Source organism: Haemaphysalis longicornis, unplaced genomic scaffold (genome assembly GCF_048455015.1).
Source record: "Haemaphysalis longicornis isolate Haplotype H1 unplaced genomic scaffold, Haemaphysalis longicornis Haplotype H1 scaffold_7, whole genome shotgun sequence".
Classification (NCBI taxonomy): Eukaryota; Metazoa; Arthropoda; class Arachnida; order Ixodida; family Ixodidae; genus Haemaphysalis; species Haemaphysalis longicornis.
Genome location: NW_027526422.1, coordinates 144,884,928 through 144,908,968, shown reverse-complemented (window position 1 = coordinate 144,908,968; position 24,041 = coordinate 144,884,928). Strand labels below are relative to the sequence as shown.

The 24,041-nt window shown below is 46.2% G+C and overlaps 1 protein-coding gene across 2 annotated transcripts in view; it reads right to left on the bottom strand.

Moving 5' to 3' along the window:
- Nucleotides 1-1,888: 1,888 nt before the first annotated feature.
- Nucleotides 1,889-24,041, bottom strand: part of LOC144145253 (uncharacterized) — a 33,556-nt gene continuing 11,403 nt past the window's right edge. For both annotated transcript variants that reach the window (XM_077676793.1, XM_077676794.1), the window contains 3 exons: nucleotides 16,596-16,637; nucleotides 2,542-2,595; nucleotides 1,889-2,025 (listed from right to left, as the gene is read on the bottom strand). In XM_077676793.1, coding sequence (XP_077532919.1) covers nucleotides 1,948-2,025; nucleotides 2,542-2,595; nucleotides 16,596-16,637 — 174 coding nt within the window. In that variant the 3' untranslated portion in view covers nucleotides 1,889-1,947. The remainder of the gene's footprint in view (nucleotides 2,026-2,541; nucleotides 2,596-16,595; nucleotides 16,638-24,041) is intronic.

Here is a 24,041-nt window from a genome sequence, read left to right as displayed (position 1 = left end):
TCCGTTCACCTGTGTACCTTGCCTGATCACAATAATGTGCTGATGTTTTTAATGTAAACACTGGTTATATTTGTCCTTTAATAAGGCCTCGTTCCTTTACATAAAAGTTCTAGGAGGGCGTGTCTATCTACTACTAGCAAGGCTCATAAAAGAAACTTTCTCTGTGGAGGAAGTAAGTTAGCAATAACGCAACAGACTGGACAGGCTGCGCAGCGGCCTTCGGGCTTTCGCAGAGCGGTGACGCAGTTCATGTAATCTAAATTTGCATCCTGAAACTGGCAACATTACTTATTCTGATACCTTCGTAAAATCTCGTAAGGAACACTAGCAAGACTTATGCCCTGGTTTATGCGCACTTTGTTTAACATACAAAGAGGTCATTTCAAAATGATAAAGGTCGCAAACAACGCGTGAAACACACAAGATAGAGTAAGGAATTCTCAGGCTGGAATATATCGTATACCTCTCGCTGCCCTTACTGCCACCGACAGCGGCCTCGTCGCACAGTTTTTCATCCACCACGAGCTACGTATTGCTGAAGCACAGCCACTTAGGAAGCTCTTGTACACGGATGGAGCCTTTGCTGAAGGCTGACTAGAGGAAAGATTTTGTAACGAGTGATCCTGTTTGCTATCACAGAATCCAGCTATGTGGCCAGCACACTAGAAAAAGAGTCTGCAGCGCTCAAACGCAATGCAATGGCTTGGTCTGCCGATCGCGTGAAATCAAGACGACTTCTACGCGCATCGGTACACTTCCAAAACACGCTTGAAGCCTGCAAGCCTACACACAAGATTTTATCCTCAGCACGCCTGGACAAAATAGGCTATCGCCAAAGGGCGACGGAAGTAATTATTGCCAGTTTAAATGAGAGAACTTATCACCAAGAGATTAATTGCAACGTAGAAGTTCACGAGGCGCACTGCGCACTCCCCTCTAACCACGTCATCCAAGCTTTATCATAGCCTTTCAACACTGCTGTGAACAATTCCACGTTATCCCACTTATCCATCGCAAAGATCTAACGTTGTCTACCAAAGGCCTACGTTAAACAACTTATCCATTACGAAGAGAAAGCATGAACCTTGGGAAAGACCTACATAAGAGGCAAATTCAAGCCACTATTACCCAGAACCCAACCACGCGCCTCAAGTTCTGCCACCGGCTGGACAAGTGTATCTCCGTAGTGTACGTTCTGTCATCTTCCTCACACCACCTGCGTTCGAACGTAGCAGTGGTATTCACCAGGGAGAGACGACCAGGTCGTCATTCTTCCTCTCCGTCGTCATAACCACCACCCCGAAGCCTACGACCCGTCCATCCAGGACCACATTCGTAGCCTCTCAAATAGCCCAACGGCGGCTTTCCTACACGCCCGACCACATCCAATGCATACTTGGACTGGCAAGACCATTCTTCGATCCGTGATTGTCGCCTTTGGACCCTTGAGGTGTCTTTCGTCGGAAACAGAATATGACCAGCTTCAGCACCACTGTACGTATGAAACGTCATCGTGGAAGATTTCGTAAGGTTCGCCAACTTGACAGATGTCCTCTGGAGCGTAGAATCTGCGTCACCATACTTCCTGCTTCCCTTTAAAGCCAACGTGCCTTTCTTACAGACAAATTACCTAACGATAATTTTAGCAGACCGAGCTTGCACCGTTCTACGAGAGAATTTTCTCATAAAGCATTTTTGTCGCATTTTTTATTTCGTCTGTACTTGTTTTCTGCAATTGTTAAAGAGCATGACAAAAACGTCTACTCCTATTTTCTTCCTGGCATGCGTCTTTAGATAAAAATGTTAATGAGAAGGGTTACAGCCGTTTTACTCTTTGGCTAATTTACCCTTTTATATGACGGATATTTCGAACAGTTTGCCACGAAGAGAGCATTTATTGCGGCTGGAAAATACAGGCTACCCACATTCCTTTTTGTTAGGAAGGTATTAACCGGTGATACGTAGTGCCATGGCAGTGGCGAGCCACGCAACCTTGGCGTCCTCAGCAGCTTCCGCTGCGCATACCTGAAATCAGATAAATTTTATATCTAGTCGGCTACATAATTCATAATGGATTTATATATCCAGATTTCGCTAACTTGTCCTCTTCAAAGAGAAAAATAATGTTGCAAGAAAGGTTTAAAAAAAACAGACACGACCGCCTAAATGAAGAGAAAATGTTTAGTGTGTATCCAAGACGTCAAAACGCAAACGCTCGCAAGAACCTACGAACAGTTCTGAAGTGCCTTTTTGTTAGGAGAGAAAGCATTCATGGATTCGTAAAATGCGTAAGATATATCGATTGTAGTTACCATAGGGTGTGCTAATATAACCTTTTCCAATAGTGAAGGGCCTGTGAACCTCCATAACATCATTTCAAAGTTGTATAAGTAACTCTTTGTTATGAAATACACAAGTACGCTTCGATACTCCTCTAAGCACTAAATCTGTGAGCACAGAAAACTAGGTGATTTGAAACGTGAAAGCTAGTTGTGATATACCTATACACCACGGAAATAATTTTATGTATGGGACACTTACCATCGCTTTTTCTACTTGCTTCTTTGCCTCGAAGCTGTACATAGGGTGGTCACCCTGAATAAACGAAATGAAAATTTGTGAAAACATACAATAGCCAACAGGTGACACTCAGTGCCGGTACATGTTCCCGAATATTTTCTGGGGAGTATTTGTCACTTATGAATGGACAATGAGTCGCTTTATTCCGCCTGTGAAGCAAGGAATATAAATGCTCAACCTCAGGAAACGCAGGCTTTTTGCACGCGGTAGGTGGGCCCGAATGCCTAAAAAATTGAATATTTTTAACTTACAAAGTGGTATGCCAGACATCACAAAATAGACCGTGATGTCATGGCTTTCGACTGCAGCGCCATTTCTTTAAAAATTTGTGATTACGTAGCGACTTTTTGCAGCAACTTGAACTTGGCAAAGTGGGACCTCTGAAAAATTATATCAGGACGTCGCTGCATTTTGACGCATGCAATTGTTGTTCCATCTACTTCGGGTGCGGGGCCTTGACGACGTTTCTCTATATGCATAGGGACCCAACGCGAGGTCATTATTTCATTGAACTAAGCAGGTGCCGCAAAGATTTGCTGCGGGTAGATAGGCACACCGCGCGGGGGTGACCTCAGACCAATGCTCTTGAACCTCTCTCTTTTTTACCTCGGCATGTCTTGTGCAAGAACCAGTTTCGGTGAACCTCGGCCAGTAAAACCATTTGTAGCTATGGCAGTGAAGAGAAAAAAAATTTCCCGCATTTCCCCGAGGGGAAGAATGTGAAAGTGCGAATGCAGGAGTTGAATTTGCGCGGTTCAGTAATGTTCGCGAAAGAGAGATCACACACACACACACAACTACAAAGAAAGAAAGATGCATATAGTCACAGACACCTATTTGTGTTGTCGTTGTACTTGATTGCTAGAGCGAGTCTCAGCTTTGAAATTTCGTGTCAGTACTCCTTTAAGCGGGTGCATTAGCCCTTCGCACGCCCGATTCCTGGCCAATCCCCCACGTGAGTATGTGCCATGCACAGACACCTATTTGTGTTGTCGTTGTACTTGATTGCTAGAGCGGATCTCAGCTTTGAAATTTCGTGTCAGTACTCCTTTAAGCGGGTGCATTAGCCCTTCTCACGCCCGATTCCTGGCCAATCCCCCACGTGGATATGTGCCATGTCAGCGGCCAGGCAGCGCGCGCCCATCTCTCCCCATCGCCAAGGAAGACGAGGAGATTCCTGGCCAATCCCCCACGTGGGTATGTGCCATGTCAGCGGCCAGGCAGCGCGCGCCCATCTCCCCCCGTTGCCAAGGAAGACGAGGAGCGCGCGCACCCGCAGCTGTTGCTATGTGGACGGACGGCGGTCACCGGAATTCAGGGTCGCTTATAAAGTGCATTCGCACTTAATATTGACCGTTTCAGGCTCCGATTTTTGCACAGGTGTACGCACCTACATGGCCACCACGTGCGACCTACTCTTTTCCACAGTTCTGCGGCTGAGCGTATCACCGATCAACGCTAGTAGTTCGCTCCCAGCTTTAGCTGTGTATACAGTATTCATGTGTACGAAACTCACAAATGCCTCGGGCACGTACAAAAAAAGTGCGCAGCTGGCTTTTGTAATCTCGAGAAACAACAGCTGCTTGACGTTCCTTCTGAGTATACGCATTATCAACAAAAGTTTCATATGCAATGAAAGCCGGGTGGCATCACTAAACAGTGATCCAGCAGCAATCCGGCAGATCCCACAAGAAACAGGCATGAGTAGGTTACTGTTTCTGTCTCATAAGAAATGAAACACGTGGCCCCTATAAAATAGAATATAGCATACTAGCCTTAGTCTGTCACTTTAAACTAATTAGGTACACTACTTGACACCGGGGGCTATTTTTACTGATGTCTTTCACTAAAGCATACCGCCGTCCTGCGAAATGACATTCTCAATCATTCCCAACACAGAGGAGTTGCTAAGGAGCCCCTCGGCGTTGTTTGTACGTTTCTGACTGAACAAATTACGCAGTTGAACATAAAAAAATTTCCTCATTCAGCGAGATGCGCTCCCGAGCCTTGGAGGAGGGCAGCGACGGTCCAGTTAAGGTGGCCCAGGCCTCTCACAGGTGAGTTTCCATGGACCGCGCCCTGTTCCGCCGCTTGGATTCCAGCCATTTCCGTTGCAACCCTCGCGATTACTCCTGCACGCGCCTCTTCTTTTTCATTGTCGCTGTCGTTCTGGCTGGCTCACTTCCACGGCCAATCACTCACGTGACCATTCATCACATCACCCCCACCTCAAGAAAGTTCTAGAGGAGCAAACAACTATTCTACTAGTCACGGCCACACGTCACGGTGACACCGCACTCAAGCACATCACGTAGTCAGAAATAGTCAGTTGCACATTGCTTGTCACTACTGTTTCACACGCATAGAGTACGGAAGCGGACGCAAGGTTTGTACTCAAACCGTCAAAGTCACTTGCATGCTATATTCCATCTCGTTGAGCGTACATGAAGCGGCAACTTTCACGGCGGTCATTCTCCGGCTGCAGATGTGACATGAGCGCACAAACCATTTAACATTGCCTTGCAAATTCGTCCAGTAAAAGGCCTCTAAAATTGGTTTAGAAGACTTGCGAATGTTCGCATGTCGAGTAGTAACGCTCTGATGTGCACCTCGGAGAATTGACTCCCTAAACATTATCGGCACTAGCACCGGCTTCACCGTCTTCCCAGTCACAACTTGCACTCTCTATATAAGAGGTATAGCGTTGACTTCGTGCCGACGAAGACTCCCTTCCAACTTTTCGGTAACAAGGTCTCAAAGTGTGGCCTTTGCGCTGCTCTTTGGGTAGTCTACCTCAGTTCAACTGAGTGTGTGAGGATGGTCGCACATTGAAGCATGTGGTCTGAAGTGGTTCTGTTTTCACAGCTGTCCTCGGAGGTTCGTATATGGCGCATGCGATCACTATGTCTCCTGATCCCTTTCCACAAGTGTCGGACTGTGGCCTTCCCTGTTACACTTACAGCAGTTTTCATGCTCCCTGTTCACAGTGCGACAGTCGCGCGCGGTGTCCAGGACGTTCGCATACAAAGCACTTCAGTGTTGCCTTTCCCGGTGTGTTGGCTGACCCTGTGTAACGTCTGGCGCGTCAGTTGGAGCCTTCTCCAAGTTCGCAGGCCTTTGCGCCTTCAAGAAATGGTCCGTGATGTCGGCCAAGACACTGAGGGTGGCCCACTCGCGTTCGTTTAGGAAGACCATGAGCTTCGAGTGGCAGAAACAGTAGACCTGCTCTGAAATCACGAAATCGCGGAGTCCTCCATACGTTTGAGAATGTTGGCCATTTCCACCCAGTGGTCGAAGTAGCTGGAGAGGCTCGCCGCAAACTGCCTTGCCGTCTCGCCGTCTTCGGCCCGAGCTTGCGGGAACTTCTGGTACCCTTGTGCCACGTATATGAACCGCTGGAGTAACGCTTTCTTGATCTTGGTGCAGTCAAGCCACTCCTCTGCAGTCATGCGGCCAATCACGGTCAGCGCTTCCTCAGTCAAGCCCATACTGAGGCCGAAGGCCAGTTATTCCTGCGGCCACCCCTGTCCAGTCGCCACGTGCTCAAAGCGCTGCAAGTACGCGTGTAGGTCGTCGCATCTCTCGCCAAACAGGGGTAGGAGCTTCTGCGGACTCAGAAAGGGCACATTTGAGTTGTGTTTCTTCCCGGCAGTAACGGTGGTGTTTTGCGACCCTTCTTGAAGACGAATATTCAACTCCAGGATGAGCATTTTCCTCTCAGCAGCTGCCTTGGCTATCTCGGCAGCTTCTCGCCGTCCCTCTTTTTCCCGTTCTGCAGCATCACGGTGTGCCGCTCTCTCAGCTGCCTTGTCTGTACGCTGCTCCGCCCGCTGGGTGTCGATCCACTGGCGAAGTTCAGTCCTGAGAGACCCAGCTACGTCCCGATCGCCACTAGCTTCTCCACATCCATGCTAGTCTTCAGTGACGTGTTCTGACAGCCTTCAACTTTCTGCAGTTGTTACGGGTGGGATCCTGGCAGGCTCACCACTTTTGTTATGAATAGGCCAAGGACCATGCAGGTGGAGTCGAACGCTGTTTAACACTTCGAAGACTATATTCCACAGGATGGAGGACAAGCACGGGACGTGGCATAGCAGAGATGGGAATGTTACCGACAGGACGGGTTTGGGTCACACGGGCGCACAGTCAACAGTTAGAAAGTACACAAAATAGCCTCGAAGTTCACAAGGTCCGAGAGCAATGTCCAATAGGCAAGTCCGCTCACGTTCAGTCGCGATGTGATATAAGCGGCTCAAACAGCAGGAGCGGCAGCACCAAACAGCTGGAATGGAGCGTAAGCAATGGGCGCCCCAGCACCGCGATGGCGGTGCCCAAATGCGCTCCTGCGCTTTGGCGGAGGGTAGCGACGGTCCAGTTAAGGTGGCCCAGGCGTCTCACGGGCCAGTTTCCAAGGATTGCGCCCTGTTCCGTTGCTTGGCTTCCAGCCGTTTCCGTTCCAGCCCCCGCGATTACTCCTGCGCGCGCGTCTTCTTTTTTATCGCCGCTGTCATTCTGGCTGGCTCACTTCCATGGCCAATCAATCACGTGACCATTCATCACATTTACATCATGGTTCTGTAGCTGCCAAACGCGCTTTCGCGAAGTGGCTTTTGTCATGCCCCGAATATTATTTACACCCATGGCTTTACAGACGTAATAAGAGGCGCTGCACAGGGTTGGAACAACAGTGCGCAGCACCACAATACCCTGTATTGATGCCGGAAGCCTGTGGCGTAATTCAACGAACGCAAGTTTCGTGTAATTGGAACTGCTTTGCGAATGCTGGGGACCTTTAAAGCGCGAGACGTCGCATCGTTTAGTTGAACCAAAAAATATGCCTACGGCTCCTACGGAACGTTAAGAGGAGTGCAAAAGCTAAAAGTGTGTCCCACCTTCGCTGAAAAATTACATCAGTAAACCTAAGCCCCTCTACTTTTACACCACTTTGCCATGTCTTGTGTCTGATATTATTACCAGTTTTGTAAAATCATCAAGGGCTCTGAATGTAACAATGTACCGTTAACTGATTTAGATGGCGCTGTCGTTGTGCGCGAAGATTGATGATGATTAGATTTTTATGGCGCAAGTACGACTGAGGGCAAAGAGCGCCAAACAAAAGGCATTTCACGAGTGACATGAAAGTAAACATAAAACATTTCAGTAAAATTAAACAATGTAACACACAACGTAATAAGATGACTGGTGTAAACTGCAAGGTTGTCAAGATGCATGATAGGAAATGAGGTGTTAAAACTTGACATCAGTGAGAAATTTAAAAACACGCTTGATGGAAAAATGGGCTCGTCTCATAAAAAACTGATGGGTGAAAAGGGACGTGTGGTCTGTATAGTTGCGGGACGTGTTTGCGTCGTGTTGTGTCAAGTGCCTTGCATTGAATTAGCATGTGGATCATGGATAGGGCCTCTCCACACCCGTTGCACGTGGGTGTTGCAGATCCCGTGAGCAGGTGAGAGTGTTTTGCATGTGTGCCTATCCGGAATCGAGCCAGGGTAACTTCATTGAGTCTGTTGTGTGTGTCAGTGGTGTATGCTCCCAAGAATGGCATTATAACATGCAGTTTGTTGTCTGTCCGTTCATTCCAGTGTGCTTGCCATGTTGTGCGAAGGTGTTGCCTGAAGTGCGACTTGAGGTCGGTGTAGGGTATTGTTGTTACGTCAACTGTAGTTCTAAGTGCAGCACCAGCAGGCATCCTGTCTGCGGTCTCCTTACCTGCAATCCAAGAGTGCCCTGGCACACAGCACATGGTCACTTCAAGGTGTAACGCATAGACAGACATATTGTAGTATTAATGAGAACATTGACCACATGGTTTTAAGACTTGTGATGCCAATGTACGCACAACACTTAAGTAATCGGTATAAATTACGGATTTGGGAATTCGATATAAAAGAATATTATTAGGTACAAGGACTATGACAGAGGCCTCTTCTGTAAAGTTACTTGTGTTTCTATTCATAGTTTTACAGTCATTAAAGGTGCCACCGTGCGGAGCACAGGAAACAGTTGTGGCTGTTTTTGAACCGTCAGTGAAAAATTCAGCACACTTATATTTCTGCTGCACAGACAAGAAATATTGCAGGATCGCGTTTCTAGGCAGATACATCCTGTGGGATATGAGGGGGATTCCTCGGGGCCTTGCCAGCACTCTGGGGTAGCCCCCCCGCCAGCTCCCGGCGTCAATCATGCGGGCTCTCATACCTACGGCAGCCCAGCGAAGTTTGCCGATACGAGAACAAAGTAGACAGTTGTGCCGAAGCACAGCTGTTTATTTGGGGAATCCCAAAGCATGCGAACACAAAGCTCGACGGCGCTCACGAATCACGCCGTCCGGGTCGTGACCGCGAAAGGGAGGCAGGCACTCACGGCGCGCGACAAACACCAGTTCCCACCTGAAAGACTTGGTATCCGCCACCGCCAAGATGTTCCGCCAAGACAGCCCCGACCGGGTCTCCGACGAGACTCCCTCGACTCCCGCGCTCACATGTTCGCGCCGCCAGTGCCCGCGCTCCTGCCTATCACCGCGCAGATCGGTGTTGCTATCTCTCGGGGGACGCCGACGAAGCAGCGGAGCGCCGGACCGGTTTCAGCGCACAAGTCTTTCCCGAAGCGCGCGCCGGCTCGGGATCGCGGGTCACGGTTCTCCACGATTCCCACAATTTCTAGATATCGGGCGAAGCTGCCACGGCACTATAAATCGAGTGACGGAAGTTTTGAAGCTGTCTGAAAACATGACATCAAGTTGTGACCCTTCTTCTTTTACTCTGACACGGAAGGGAGCAGAGATTGATGTACGATTCAAAAGAAGTTGAGATATGAATGTATCATAAAAAAACTGACGTAAGAGGATGGTGAGGCTCTGAAGAGATTTTAAAAGAGTAAAGCAGGTCCGTGTAGGCTCCCTAACGATCTAGACTCTATGTCTTGAACTTTACATAGAGACGTTCAAGTGATTCTTGAGAGGACAAAAGCTTGAATTAGTCGAAAGGTATCGAATTCCTTGAGGCCTCTCTTCTTCGTGGCAATTCGCCTGATCATGTGTATAATTTTATTGATGGTCCGTTTGAGGCGCGGCAATGATACGTCCCTCTTGGTGTTGGCCTGGACTTGTAGGTCCAGGATCTTGATACTGGGACTTGGAGTGAGGGCCTGGCCATCAAGGAGTATTTGAATGTGTTCCTTAATGTATCGTTTGACGTGAAGGTGGACGACAAGGAGGTTTGATTTTTTACGTGAACACTACAGGCCACAGGCTTTAGCACAATGGTGTACTAGAAGTGAGGTGCTATGCGTTGGTGTGAGCTTCCTTTATTTTTTGCAACTCCGAGCACAGGCGCAAGGCGGGCACAGGGCCGCAAGACGTGCCGTGGACGGAGCGCACAGCAGCGTGTAAGGTCGCGTGACGCTATCACGTGGCATTCAGCGTGAATGCGGGGTACACCGTAGATGTGCTTGGTGAGTGAACCACCTGTCTTCCCCGCCTCCGCGTGGGCTCGTAGCTAAATCGGTAGGATGACGGGCTCTGGCTTTATTATTCTATTAGTTCCAGGTTCGATTCCATTTTCGATTCTTTTATTTCTTAGCGGGAGTTTTCTGTTGACACCAACGTTCGCGAAAGAACCCTAGGGGGGTAGAGGTAAAAAGCTTTGCTTTAAAAACAAGGGTTCTCGCAAAAGATCAGCGAGGGTGGAGACGCGTCTCGAGTGCGCGCTAGTAATTATTTTAGTTGTGCTCCATTGCATGCCTTCCTAGAGAAGACTGCGCCAAGGATGCGACAGGCAAAGGCGGGTTATATCGCCCTGGCGGATTTGACTCAATTGATGTCGTGGATTCCGAGCGACGCCCGCATGCAGGATGAGCCAACGTAAGCGAGGCATCGGAGCATCAATACCCACTTGGCTGCAGCGGCAGCAGGCGTGCTGGTTGAGTGACGAGCTCCGCTTCTTCTGCGCAGGTTGGCAGTTTTGTCGGAACTTGTGGCCTGTGCAAGTATTTTTGACCTTCCGTTCTGCTGTTGATATGCTGCCACATTTCTACCATGAGTGTCCTTCGCGGTGAACTAAACACGCTGTGAAAAACATTTCGATGGCAAGATATGACTGACATGCACAAATCACTTGAAAAGGAGCTGCGGGAAGCAAATCGTGAAATAAAGACAACTGTGAATAGCCTCACGAACAAGTCATTCCAAGAAATGACAGAGCGGTTAAAGGAAACTGAAGAGTAGAATGCAGAGCTAAAGGCAGCTAACAGCTCTTTCGAAACTGAGTGCAGAATGTTAAAAAAGCAAGTTGTTGAATATGAGCACCGAATAATACAGCTGGAACAATACAGCAGAAATAAGAACATTAAAATAAAGGTGTTGATTTGATTGATTGTAAGGTTTAACGCGCCGACGCAACGCAGGCGATGAGCCGCGCCGTAGGGGAGAGCTCCGGATTAAGTTTGACCACCTCGGGATCTTTAACGTGCGCCGAAATCTCGTACAGACGGGCGTTTTTGCTTTTCGCCTCCTTCAGAAAAGCGGCCACCGCGGCCGGGAATCGAACCCGCGACCTCATGCTTAGTAGCGCAACGCCTTACCCACCGGGCCACCGCGGCGGGTAAATCAAAGGTATCGCTGTTGTCCTTGGACAGAAATTGTCAGAACTCATTGATACTTTTGGAGATGTTATCAATGAGCACGTGACAGACGATGATCTCAAGATATATCACCGCGTACCTACGAAGGACCGCTCACGTGCGAACATGGTCGTGCAGTTTCTTTCCCGTTCTAAACGTGATGCCTTTCCAGAAAAGGCGAAGAAAAAGCGACTTTCCACTGCTGATCTCGGACAAGAGACTGCACTGCCCATCTATGTAAACGAGCATCTCTGCCCGTCGCTTAAAACACTGCTGCGAATGAACGTCGCCAAAAAGGAACATAAATGGCGTTTCTGCTGGACGAAAAACGAAAACGTTTTGTTAGGAAGGCTGAATTGACGCGTGCTCTTCCGATCAGTTCCCCCGACGACCTTGATTAGATAGAGTAAACTCGTATCCAAAGTTCGACCCTAATGTACTTTGAAGAACCACCGCTTCTCCATAGAAGAATTGCTATGTTTTGCAGATAAGAAAAAAACATCTTTTTTATTTCTTCACATAAATTCTCAGTCGGCATAGAAATAAAGAAGAAGAATTGAAGCTGTTACTAGGCAGAACACCTCCGGTTGATGCTATCATGTTAACGGAGACATGGTATTGAAGCGAACAAGAAGTGTTAAAATAAAAGGGTATAGGTCCTATTTTTAAATGGTTCCAAACGAGGAGCTGACGTTGCAATTCTGACGAACAACATTGATTCTTGCTCCATAGTCACTAGCTTTTGAATATCAGCCCCCCCCCCCTCTCCTGCTACGAAATGTTACCACTGAAAAGCGACACTAACATTTTTAGTGTGATGCATCACCCTCCTAAAGGGACCTTTTTTCGAACCATATTTAAACTGGATAAACGAAAACAATTACGCTATAACCCTAGGGGGTGACCTTAATATTGACTTCTTATAGCACTCGTTGCTTCAAGGAGAAGTTATGAGAATTATTGAGGCAAATAGTTGCATTAATGCTATTCACCTAGAGACACGTGTTACATCAAGAAAGGAGACCTTAATCTATGTCTTTATAACGATTTCTCCAAAAGAAAACATAGCGCCGGTGTTATTGATTACCACTTGAGTGATCACCTCCCTATCTTCCCCGTGCTAGATAACCTAAAGCCCCCTAATCCCTTGAAGAAGCCTGCACCAGCTGTAACTTCAAGTGATATTGTTACAAGACGACGACGAGGATGAGGACAAGGAAGAAGAAGTAGGGCAGGCGCGCGGCCAGCGCCGGTTCGGTCTCATGGCCGACATCTTGTAAATAGTGAGAATACATTGTTCGCCCATCTCATGGTTCACGTCATTTGTCCTGCCACCACGTAACATGTTTGGTGGAGTGTGCGGGGCGATCATCTTCATCCTGGCCCACAGCATCTCGCCATCTTGACTCCTGAAGCGATCTTCTCCAGGCTCTTGGAACGCGTCGGCATGCCCCAGCCCCGGTGAGCCATCACGGCATCTGTTCCCCAGCCCAAGCCCCAGCCTATGACGTGCCGAAATCAGCCAAGACGTGAGAAGGCGCGACCCGACAAGACGACGATGCCATCCCCCTGCCCCGTTCGCCAGCGCGTCTCCTCAAGGGCTTTGGACATTGCTTCATGACGTCGGCGGGCATGGGTGTTCTGGGGCCAGTGTTGACCAAGCTCTTCATCCTCACCGTGGTGGCAACGACGTATTCACTGTGTATTATAATTTCATCGTTCGTACTCACTACACTCGTTCATCTACTAAGGCCTCGACCGGGACGGTCTCCCTCGACGGCGGGGTAATGTTACAAGACAACGACGAGGATGAGGACAAGGAAGAAGAAATAGGGCAGGCACGCGGCCAGCGCCGGTTCGGTCTCATGGCCGACATCTTGTAAATAGTGAGAATACATTGTTCGCCCATCTCATGGTTCACGTCATTTGTCCTGCCACCACGGAACAATATTAATCCCACTACACCGAGCGTTTCAGCACAAAACTAGTGCGAGTTGACTGGACAGAGGTTTTCCAAGGCTTCAATCCAAAAGAGGCTTACAACAGCTTTCTAGAAACTTTCAAAAGATATATTTTAGATGCTTCCCCACAGAAGTAAGAAAACAACCGTTAAAAGCATAAAAACCATGGGTAACGAAAGAGTGCCTAAATAGAATTCGGGGAAAAAATAAACTTTTTCAAAGATATCTTTAAACGAAAAATTCATTGGATTTTCAGAGATTTAAGCAACATCGAAACAAGTTAAATAGCCTCCTTTGTGATGCCAAACAACGATATATGTATGACTTCTTCAATCCTGAAGTACTGAAAAGGTCTGATCTCGTACGGAAAAGGTTAAACGCTAAACTTGGCCGAACGACGCCTAAGGAATCAGTATCCGTAATTGCTGCTAATGGCGTTGAATTACCAGGGAAAGAATTAGCTCATGCTTTCAATAGTTTTTTTGTTTCAGTACCGAACAGTAGTTATAACCCCAGCTGTGCTGAGTATTTAAAGCCACAAGTCACAGAGAGTGCATTTATAACACCAACCTAAGCGCATGAAATATCAACCAATATTATATCTACGAAAAATATCAAATGTTCTGACATTGATGGCCTACAAATTGAACCAGTTAAATATGTCATAAATATAATCGCTCCAATTCTTGAACATATAGTGAACTGCATTTTTGTAGAAGGCGTTTTTTCTAAGAAACTGCAATTAGCCAAAGTTGCCGTAATATTTAGGGATGGCGACACTAACAGCTTCCAAAACTACGGTCCTATTTCCATTCTAACGGTTTTTTCTAAGTGTGTATACTTATACTCATCCGCATCACGAATTTTTCAGATAAACACAACCTCATAACAGAGTGCCAATTTGGTTTTAGAAAGGAACCTTCAACAGAGACAGCTCTGTTGACTCAGAAAGACTATATTTTGGAATCATTGGAAAAAGAATATTACACATTAGGTATATTTGTCGACTATTCTAAGGCTTTCGATTGCGTTAACCACAGATTTTACTAGAAACGCTTGGGTGGTACGGTTTTAGAGGAACACTTCAAAAACTAATTGAATCTTAATTTGCACATCGCTATCAACAGGTGAGAAATAATGGTGTTGCTTTTAAATTTAGGCCTGTAGACACAGGTGTGCCGCAGGACAGTGTATTGAGCCCATTCCTTTTTAATTTTTATATAAACGATGTTGTTAGTATTGACGTAAAAACCCAATTTGTCATTTATGCGGACGACATGATCCTCTTTCTTACAGGAAAACACCTCGGCAGCCGTATAGAAACCGGTAATGCGCTGCTAAATAAATTGGGTGCTTGGAGTAAAGCCACTTTCTTGACCATAAATGAAAATAAAATGGAGGCTGTCCTGTTTCGTGCCATGCGAAAACCTGCTGAGATAGATTTCGAGCTGAAATTTCGGCCAAACCAAAACAGATTGAGTTTGTGCGGGTAGTAAAAAGTCTTGGGGTACTTCTAGAAGAGCACATGTCTCGGAACGATCCACTAGAGGCTGTTCTGAACAAACTGTCTAAAGTAGTAGGTGTCATGTATAAATTCAGTTTTTTCTCCCTCAAAAAATAAAAACTGTTACTTTATGTCTCCCTTTTTTACCATGCATAACGTACTCATATTTGGTTTGGGGTACAACAACGAAAAGCAATAAAGAAAAATTGTTAAGAATTCAAAATAAAGCCGTTCGTACAATTGTTAAGGCCTCCTGTGATGACCATACGGAACGTATTTTCAAGTCCTTGAACCTATTACGTGTAACGGAATTTTACCACTCCACACTTTTAAAACGGCACCCACTAGCTATTAAGAACAATGACGTTGATGCCACAACTTTCCGGGCTGAAGACAAAAGAACAATTGCGAGAGTTGCGGGAAAATGAACGTTGGGAAATTCCAAAAGTTAGAACGAACTATGGGTACGAAAGAATTCACTATAAATTACCTGCCCTTTTTAATGTCATTGAGTCGTCTTGTAGCAATAAGCGGTTATTGTGTTAATGAAAGAACGTTTTTTATCGTTTTGAGTGCATTTTACTTATTTGCATTTGGTTGCTTGCTTCTTCAGTCTATTGTATCTTTTTTGTGTGTGTGAATCAAGCTAATTCTGCTTACACTTACTCTGTGTATACCTATTCTCATAATTTCTTTGTGATTTGTTCACAGCCCGAATGGGTAAAAGAAAGTGTCTCCTATTTTTCTTCTCCGGCCTGAAACTTTCCCGTTTTTTCTTTATTTCGTTCTCATCCTTTTGATCTTTGTAGTAAACACTGTGTCGCGCGATCACTTTCCTACCGCTAGCCTTGTAAGGGGGCGCAGACGTTCATCAAGCCAATAATTTGGCTGCGCCCACCTCAGTGTCTTGTTGGTACTGAAAATAAACTTTCTTGAGTTCTTCAATGTTTTACGGCTAGAAAACAACCCCAAGGTCAGCTGGTAACTATTCTGCCAAATGAATTTATAGAGCAGTTGCATTTGAGCTACATTGTAACAAAATAAAAAAAAACTAAGTTTGCTAGCAAGGTACAGGCGTTTTTGTGGATTTAGTTTTTGAAGGCACTGGCGTGCAGCAGGAGTCAAAAATGCGTCGCGCACATATTTTTCTGAATGCTACAACCATGACGTTCGTGCGAACAAGGGGTTGCTACTTCACACGATGTTTTACTGGAACCCTAACGGGATAACTACATGGCCTGTACCCAAACGATCCTCAGTAAGCTTTAGAATGTGCTGTACGCCCGAGGATTTCACATGCATTGCATTTTTTTTTTCCTTTCAGCGCTGTATTCGAAACACTTTCGTCACATTTGTGTTGAATTGATGGAGCCTATCCAAGCTTGCGCAAGGTAGCGCTGTGGCAGCTCGCTGGTGAAATCATTGTCCTACTTCACCTAAGCTAGCTGCTTCGATTTGCAGTAGCAATAACCCTTTGCCTGCTGCAGGCCGGCTACAAAACCAACCCTGTATGTAGGTGGTGGGGACGCTTATTTCCCCGCGATTCTACGTTATCTTGTCACCTTCTTCTGTGGCGCGTGAAAGCAACAGTGTTTAGTCACAGAGTAAAGGCACATTTCGAAACATTTTTAGCGCGTTCTCAATTACTCTGGTTATACGATTCGCTGATTATTCGAACTTGTAACTCTTTTAGCACAAATTCTGATAATACATCAAGCCATGTAGAAAATGCGAGATATTCTAAATACACAGCAAGGAGTATTTCGTTTTTCTTGTTTATGCGCCTGTATGTAACATTCTTCAACTAACCGCAAAGAGGTTTCTGCACAATGTTCGCCGTTCAAAAGCTTGCATATGCACGTAACTCACCACCGCAGCAAAAATATGCACGAGTACTGTCACTCACGTACCCATATTTTCCACATCTTGTCCCGTACGCATGGTGTGATCACCTGCATAAGGGAAATAAATGAAGTGGAATACTGGCACTGAAAAACATTATGTACGGGAAACAATTAAGATGAGATACGATGCAATCGATAGTGGCAAGCGAGAAAGGTTTGCCGCAAACAGATGGTACAGAATTGTGCTGCTTAGCACGAGGACGAGGGGTCGATTCCAGGCCGCGGCGGCCGCTTTTATGATGCAGGCGAAAAGCAAAAACGCTTGTGTACGACATTTCGGCGCACGTTAAAAACCCCCGGTGGTCAAAAATAATCCGGAGCCCTCCATTACTGCCCGCCTCAACAGCAGCGTTGCGTCGGCGTGTTAAACCCTAGAATCAAGCAAATCAGTTTGGTTGCACGAAAAGTTCTTTTCGGCCCTGCATCCTCATTTAGAAAAAAATAGCAATAGTGCGCCCTCGCATGTAGGGCCATATTATCATACAAACACTATAATGTATTAAAGCGGAGCATTTGTGCCTCAATATTGAATATGTTGTAATGGAAAATGCATTGTAGGAAATCTACCTATACTTTGTTTGGTTTGATTGAGTGATTGTGGGGTTTAATGCGCGGACGAAGCACAGGCGATGCGGCGCGCCGTAGTAGAGTGCTCCAGAATACTTTTGACCACCTGGAGATCTTTAACGTTCGCCGAAATCTCGTACATCTGGGCGTTTTTGCTTTCCGCCTCTATCTGAGAAGCGACCCCCGCGGCCGGGAATCGAACCCGCGTTCTCGGGCTCAGGAGCACAACGCCTTAGCCACTGAGACACAGCTGCGGGTACTTGTTAGATTTCCACAAAGGCACAACAATCATACCACACGCGCGAACAATGGCACGTCGACGCATAAAACACGGTACATCGAGGCCCGGGAAGACAGATTACCGCTGTATTAGAACCGCGAATTATGTTGAACGTTCCATAATTGCATTCCGGTAGCTCAGCATTTCATTTGGGTTTGTGAAGTTGAAGTATACTTCGCTTTGGACTTTGGAAGTTTGGATTTTATATTTTGATGGGAAGCTGTTTGCATAAAGAAATTTTCGTATTTTAAGGTTCTTTTTCCTGAAAAAAGGGCGTTGATTTTATTTTTATAAAGGGCTAACGGTATTTACAGTCGATTATAGGGTAAAACATTACCAGGTTTTACACCTGTTCACTTCTTCCTTAGATGTCAAAATTGGGTATTTCACCGTGGAGTTGTTCACAATTAGGAACTCCCGCCTGCTGTGAATACATCGGCTCCTGACGGAGGCGTACGGCACGCCGTGGTGAATGGGCCACAGTCCAACACAAAATCTGTCCTCATGCAGTTGGCCCATCCCTTCCTGTGAATTCTCCTGACCAGTGGATGCAGGCGTTGGGCCGCTAGGACAGCAGTTTACAAGAAGGTAGCTACTACAGCCGCTGAAGGTGTCGCAATCGTTAGGTCGGTGTTCACCTTGCCCCAGCCCCGCACGTCAAAAAGGATATTTCTCTCTCTCTCTCTCTGTTCCCATGGCAAGTGTTATCATTTTAGGTGTGACGGATAAACATCCAAACATCCCTTATATAATCTGGACATGGGCTCTTACGGGGTGTGGGGCTCGTGATTACGGAAGCTCCCAAAAGTTGGCGCGCAGTTTTCGAACTTGTGAAAATTCAACTCAGTTAAGCATCGCACTCGCCTGTTTATATGCTTCTCAGGACAAAATGGTGAAATGGGTTTTTCGAGATTTGTATTGGCAGCATTTGTAACCGAAACGTATTGAATGTATCAACGGGCTGAGCGTGTAGTGAGAAATACGTAACATCGCGTAATTTATTAAAAATTCTAATCCTCCCTCTCATGTGGCTGCTATAGAAATATTTTATAAAACAGTATTTACACATTTGTATGGGTTACCTATATCAGCCAAAACTTGATTGATATCTCAACGAGCCTTTGATACTGTCGAAAATTTGTGAAACAGTATTTTAGCAGTTCTTGCTCTTTCAGGGGCGTAATTTAAAAAGAAATTGAGCCTTAACCTTAACGGGAATTCGCTTTCTTATAAATTTTACAACAAGCCGTTTTTCTTGGTGTCCTCATCAAATGTTAGGACTTTTCGTCCTGTCATGAGTGTGATTGCAAAAAATAGTTTTCGCCCATTTAGCGCCAACTCTGGGCAAAATGTTTAAAATTGGTTTTGTGGATTCTTGGGAGTAACAATAATCAGCAACAACCAGTTGGATGTACCAACCAGTAAAGCATATATTGGGAGGTCTTTAAAAATAACCCGGTGCCTCTGAAATGCAAATTCGGTTCATTACGGTTGGTTAGGGCAAAACCATACAAGCTCAGCCTAAAGAATCTTACAGCCTACATATATAAGGAAAAACCACTTCAAAATCTCAATCTGTGAACAACGTATTCACAAATTTAAGAAAACGCAATTTCCCTCTTTTGTTGTTTGGGGCGCAATTTCAAATAATCCCTCTTAAGAGAGCCCCTACGCCATGAGAGAAATATACTCCGGAAGTTTCAAATATAAGGACCACCAGTTGTGCCCAGGCGTTGTTGAATTAGTCAATCAGTCAGTCAGTCGGGCACTTTCTGCGGGAGGCGTGTGGTTGCACAAAGTCCCACGAGATGGCACGCGGTACTCGGACGCGCAAGAAATCAACTGAATTCCACTTTCTGAGAGTGGTAGTTTAAAAGCTCCCGCTTCCTGTTTATCTGCTTCTTGGGACCAAACTGTGAGATTTGCTTGGGGAGATTTGTATAAGCAGCATTTGTAGACAACAATGTTACTATCTCAACCGGCTAAATATTTAGCGAGAAAAGCGTAAGATTGTGTAATTTTTCTAAAGTTTTCATTTTTCCTTCCAGTGGGCTTTTACATAGAACCCATTTGGGACGTTTGCATGGGTTACAAACAAAAACTTGACCGATATTTCGGCGGGCCTGCAATAAAAATAAATATTTGTGGAAATATTTTTTATCGGTTTTCACTCCTAGGAGTGTGATTTTTTAAAAAAATCTTGAGACTCCTCCTACACGATATTAGGTATGCACTCCTGAAACATTTATCACCTGGAACCAGCAGTTTGCTAGGCGTTGACATCACCTATGAGGCATTTTGGCCCGTGAGAGGTGTAATTTGAAAACGTCCTTTCCTTAAGCGGCGTGCATTGGCAAAACCCTTGAAATAGGGTTTGCGAATTTTTATCACTTACACCTATTAGCACCATGCAGTTGGATATATCAAGCAGTGAATTACATATTGGGAATGCTTAAAAACACCCAGTTTGCTCGTAAATGCAGATTCGCACCACTAGTGCTGTTTTAACCAAAACTGCAAACTACTTTTTGCAGATTATTGCGGGCTACATATATCACCAAAAAGCACTCCAATATCGGAACGGGATGAGCGAGAAAATTACGATATTGAAAAAAAAAAGTTCCTGGGTTTTTGCAGCAGCCCCTTTCCAGTGGGGCGATATCACGTCCAAGCCTAGTAAACTTGCCAAGCGTTGTAGTACCCCACAATAGCCCAGCGCCAGGCCGGGGAGTCACTTGTGCCTATTTTACCGGTAGGTGCACGGCACCACCAAGGCACACGAATGCACATTGTGCCTTCCACAGCCACGGTGGGCGCTCAATTCACAACCTCCTGTGGCAGGTCATGCCGCCAGAATACAGTGAACTAGAATACTTGTATTCTAGTTCACTATAGCTAGACTCTCTCACCCCCGGCAATGGCACAACGTGGCATGATGGCGGGGGCACCACCAGATGGACAAGGGTCAGGAACCCCTCGAAAGGTAAAGGCAGCTTTCCAGGCGTGGATTCCTCTTTTATGGGCCCGCACTCAACCAGGGATGCCTGTACCCGTTGAAGAAACCGGTGGGTACGCGGCGGTACCAAGATTCGAACCCAGTACCTCCCGCATACGAGGCGAGTGCTGTAACTCTGAGCCATATCTTTGTTTTCCTTTATTGCAGGTCTTCGACATAACTCAAGTCATTCAACACACCACATGCAACAGGCACACACAAAAAGCTGCCCGTCGTGACTTCGACTTGGCTTTGTCATTGGTTCATTACTTAATAGCAGTCAGTGTTTCATCAAACTCCAACCCCTGTGGAACTGGCTCTAGCGTACTTTGCCCCCTCAACAAATTGTGTAACGCTTTCCCGCAGTAACTACCACGCAGCGCGAGCGTCCGCGTCGCCATAAACCAAGCCATGCGCGCACGCCAGATGCAATGGAGGCCCAAAAACATCACTATCATGGGGGACCCCTTCTTCATTGTCTGTGCATAGATACCGGATACCGAGTGAATTAAGTCGAAAGTCTTTGTGTAGTGTTCTTTGCATCACATCCCAAAAGTGTACCGCCATCCAACAGTGTATGAACACGTTTTCTTGTTTGTTTGCAAATTGTGCAGTCTGTACCCCATGGTGCCTCTAATCCCTTTTCTTTTAATCATGTTTTCACTGTTAGTTTTCCTGAATAAAGTTGGAAGAAAAAGGACTGCACCCCCCATGGCACAGGCATCATTTTCACTCTCTTGAATACGTCTTGCCCCGGCCCTGCACAGTACAGCGCTCTGTAGCACGGAACCGGGAACAGACTATCACACACATCCTTGTACAATTTTTTCCGCGACACTGTACTCACGTACTGCATAGAAAAACGAGCTGATTGAAACCTTACCGACATTACAACCTTTTTAAAATAAGCCAGAATCTGACCATGCATTTACACACTTGACACAACAAATTCCGGTAACGCGTGAGACAGCCGCCTTGGCAAACTGTCCGCAAGAAGGGGTCGCTCGTATCTCGAAGAAAGATAAATCATCTCACCAACTGGCGGAATGAAAGATGGATCAGCCCAAGACCGCCCTCCTGACCCGCCGAAACAGGTTACCCCTGATACACCTTTCCCAAGTGGAAGACCGTATAAACACCGCGAATACTCGGTGAATTCTTTGCACATTCACACGTGAGCAATGTAAGACTTGCATAACATACCAAAGCTTGGCAACAAAAAATAAATTACATACGGTAGCTTTCGCAAACATTGAAAGAAAGGCCCCTTTCCACTTTTCTCTTTTTTCCCATATGCCCTGTTTGGACGCGCCAGTACGGTTCGCTGTCCTTCTAGCATTCAAGCGGCGTACCAAGGTACTTAACAGGGCTGGTTTCCCAACTCACGTTGGCGAAATAGTGTCGTGTCGATGGCCAGACCCCGTGTCAGAATCTCAGGCACTTCCCCCAGTTTAGCCCGATGCCCGTAATTACTCCAAAACTTTTAACACTATCTACTGCAGTTCTAACACTTTCCTTCGTGGTACAAAAAACAGCGATGTTGTCAGCATATGGGAGAAGTTTCACTTCCACCTCACACCGCCAAAACAAGCGAATGTGTTCGTTTTCTATTATCTTTAAACACAACGTTTCAATATACGGACAAAATAAAAGTGGGCTTAGAGGGCAGCCCTGGCGTACCGACCGTTCCACGCTAATGGGGACCCCAAGAGTCTTGTTAACGATTATATCGTGGTGCACTTCCGGTACGCCAGAGCCACACCCTCTTTTATGACTGTCCCTACATTCACATTGTCCAAAATGAGTAAAAACAAAACATGCGGGACACAATCGAAAGCTTTCTCCAGATCGAGCTGGAGAACAACAACGCGAGCTTCGGCACCGTCACAGCATTCTAGAACACACCTTGCCTTATGTGTGTTACCCGCCGCGGTGGCTTAGTGGCTAAGGCGTTGCGCTGCTGAGCACGAGGTCGCGGGTTCGATTCCCGGCCGCGGCGGCCGCTTTTCTGATGGAGGCAAAAAGCAAAAACGTCCATGTGTATGAGGTCTCGGCGCACGTTAAAAATCCCCAGGTGGTCAAAATTAATCCGGAGCCCTCCACTACGGCGCGCCTCATCGCCGGCGTTGCGTCGGCGCGTTAAACCCTACAATCAATCAATCAGCCCTATGTGTGTTGAAAAAAAAAACGTGCGCCCTTTTATGTCACACGTTTGATGTGTCCCTAAAGCTTGAGTGATGACTGCATTCTCTGGGCTACCATCTTCATAAAAATCCTATAATCTACATTCGTCAAAGAGATTGGGTGATATGCTGTTACATGTTTAATATTATCTGTGCTGTTTGTGTTAGTTATTAGTATTGTGTGTGCCTGTGCTTTAGACAGCGGCAATGCCTTACGTTCCAGAGCCTCGTTAAAAAGTACGGCCAAGAGTGGCGCAAGCTCGGCTTTAAACGCCTTGTAAAAAGCCGCGCTTGCCCCGTGAGGTCCTGGTAACTTTCCCGTGTTTAGGTTACTGATGGAACTTTCGACTTCTGCGGGTGTTATGGGCTGCTATAACCTTTCTCTACTGTCTTCATCGATTCTCACCATTGCGCCGAGGAACTCGGTTTTAAAAGACTCCAATTCAACCCTGCGAAATGCAAACAATCCTTTGTAGTATTGGGAAAAACGCCCGCGCGATTTCATTTTTATCGTCCGTCACCCTTCTCTCAAACTCTGTCTTATCTCGTTACGTCGCGCATTCGCCCGATCTAAACCCATCGCACGCTTAGTAGGCGTCTCTCCGGACGCTAACTGGTGTACTCTCGCGTGCACAAGAGCTACCCGATAGCGTTCATTGTCCAGCACTTCAAGTTTCTGTTTAATTTTTGCAATATCTTCTTTGTTTATTTTTGCAATATCTTTTTGAACACCCCAGACGCTTTGCACTCTTAACAGGCTAGTTTCTCTAGGTTGGATCTTACCATTTTTTCAATACTTTTTGTTCGTATTTAATGACAGTAGACCTCTCTATGGCCCTCAGTTTCACGTCCTCTTTACATTCCTCCCAGTGCTCACAGATTTTACCCCCTGTATTTCCCCTATTTTATTATTCCCTCTTTCCATAAAATCTCCGTCTAGGAGCAACTTTTCGTTTAACTTCCATAGCTTCCACTTAAAGGGGTTGGTCCGTTTTTTAAATCCTAGATTGCACACAACAAAGCATTGGTCCGAAAAGGATACGGGTTTCACGGTGTACTTTCGCATTTCCCAATCAAGTCGGTTGTTACATACACCCTATCCAGTCTGGCGGGGCTAACTCTCTAAAAATGCGCCGCGAATTTCACATCACGTTTGCTTTCTAAGCACTCCCCCACATCCACTAATACAAAATAATCTATTATGTCCGACAACAGTACAGTACTCTCGTCTCGAAAAGGCGTGGTGCTAGCCTTGTCGCGCGGTGACAAGACGCAGTTAACGTCACCTAACACCACTAGTCGCTTTTCTGCTGATAGATAAGGCCGTACGTTGCAGAAAAATGCAGTTTTTCTTTAGAGACATTCGGCGTTTACTATCAGATAAATAGCCACTGCGCTTTAGCAAACGCCACGTCACCAATCACAAG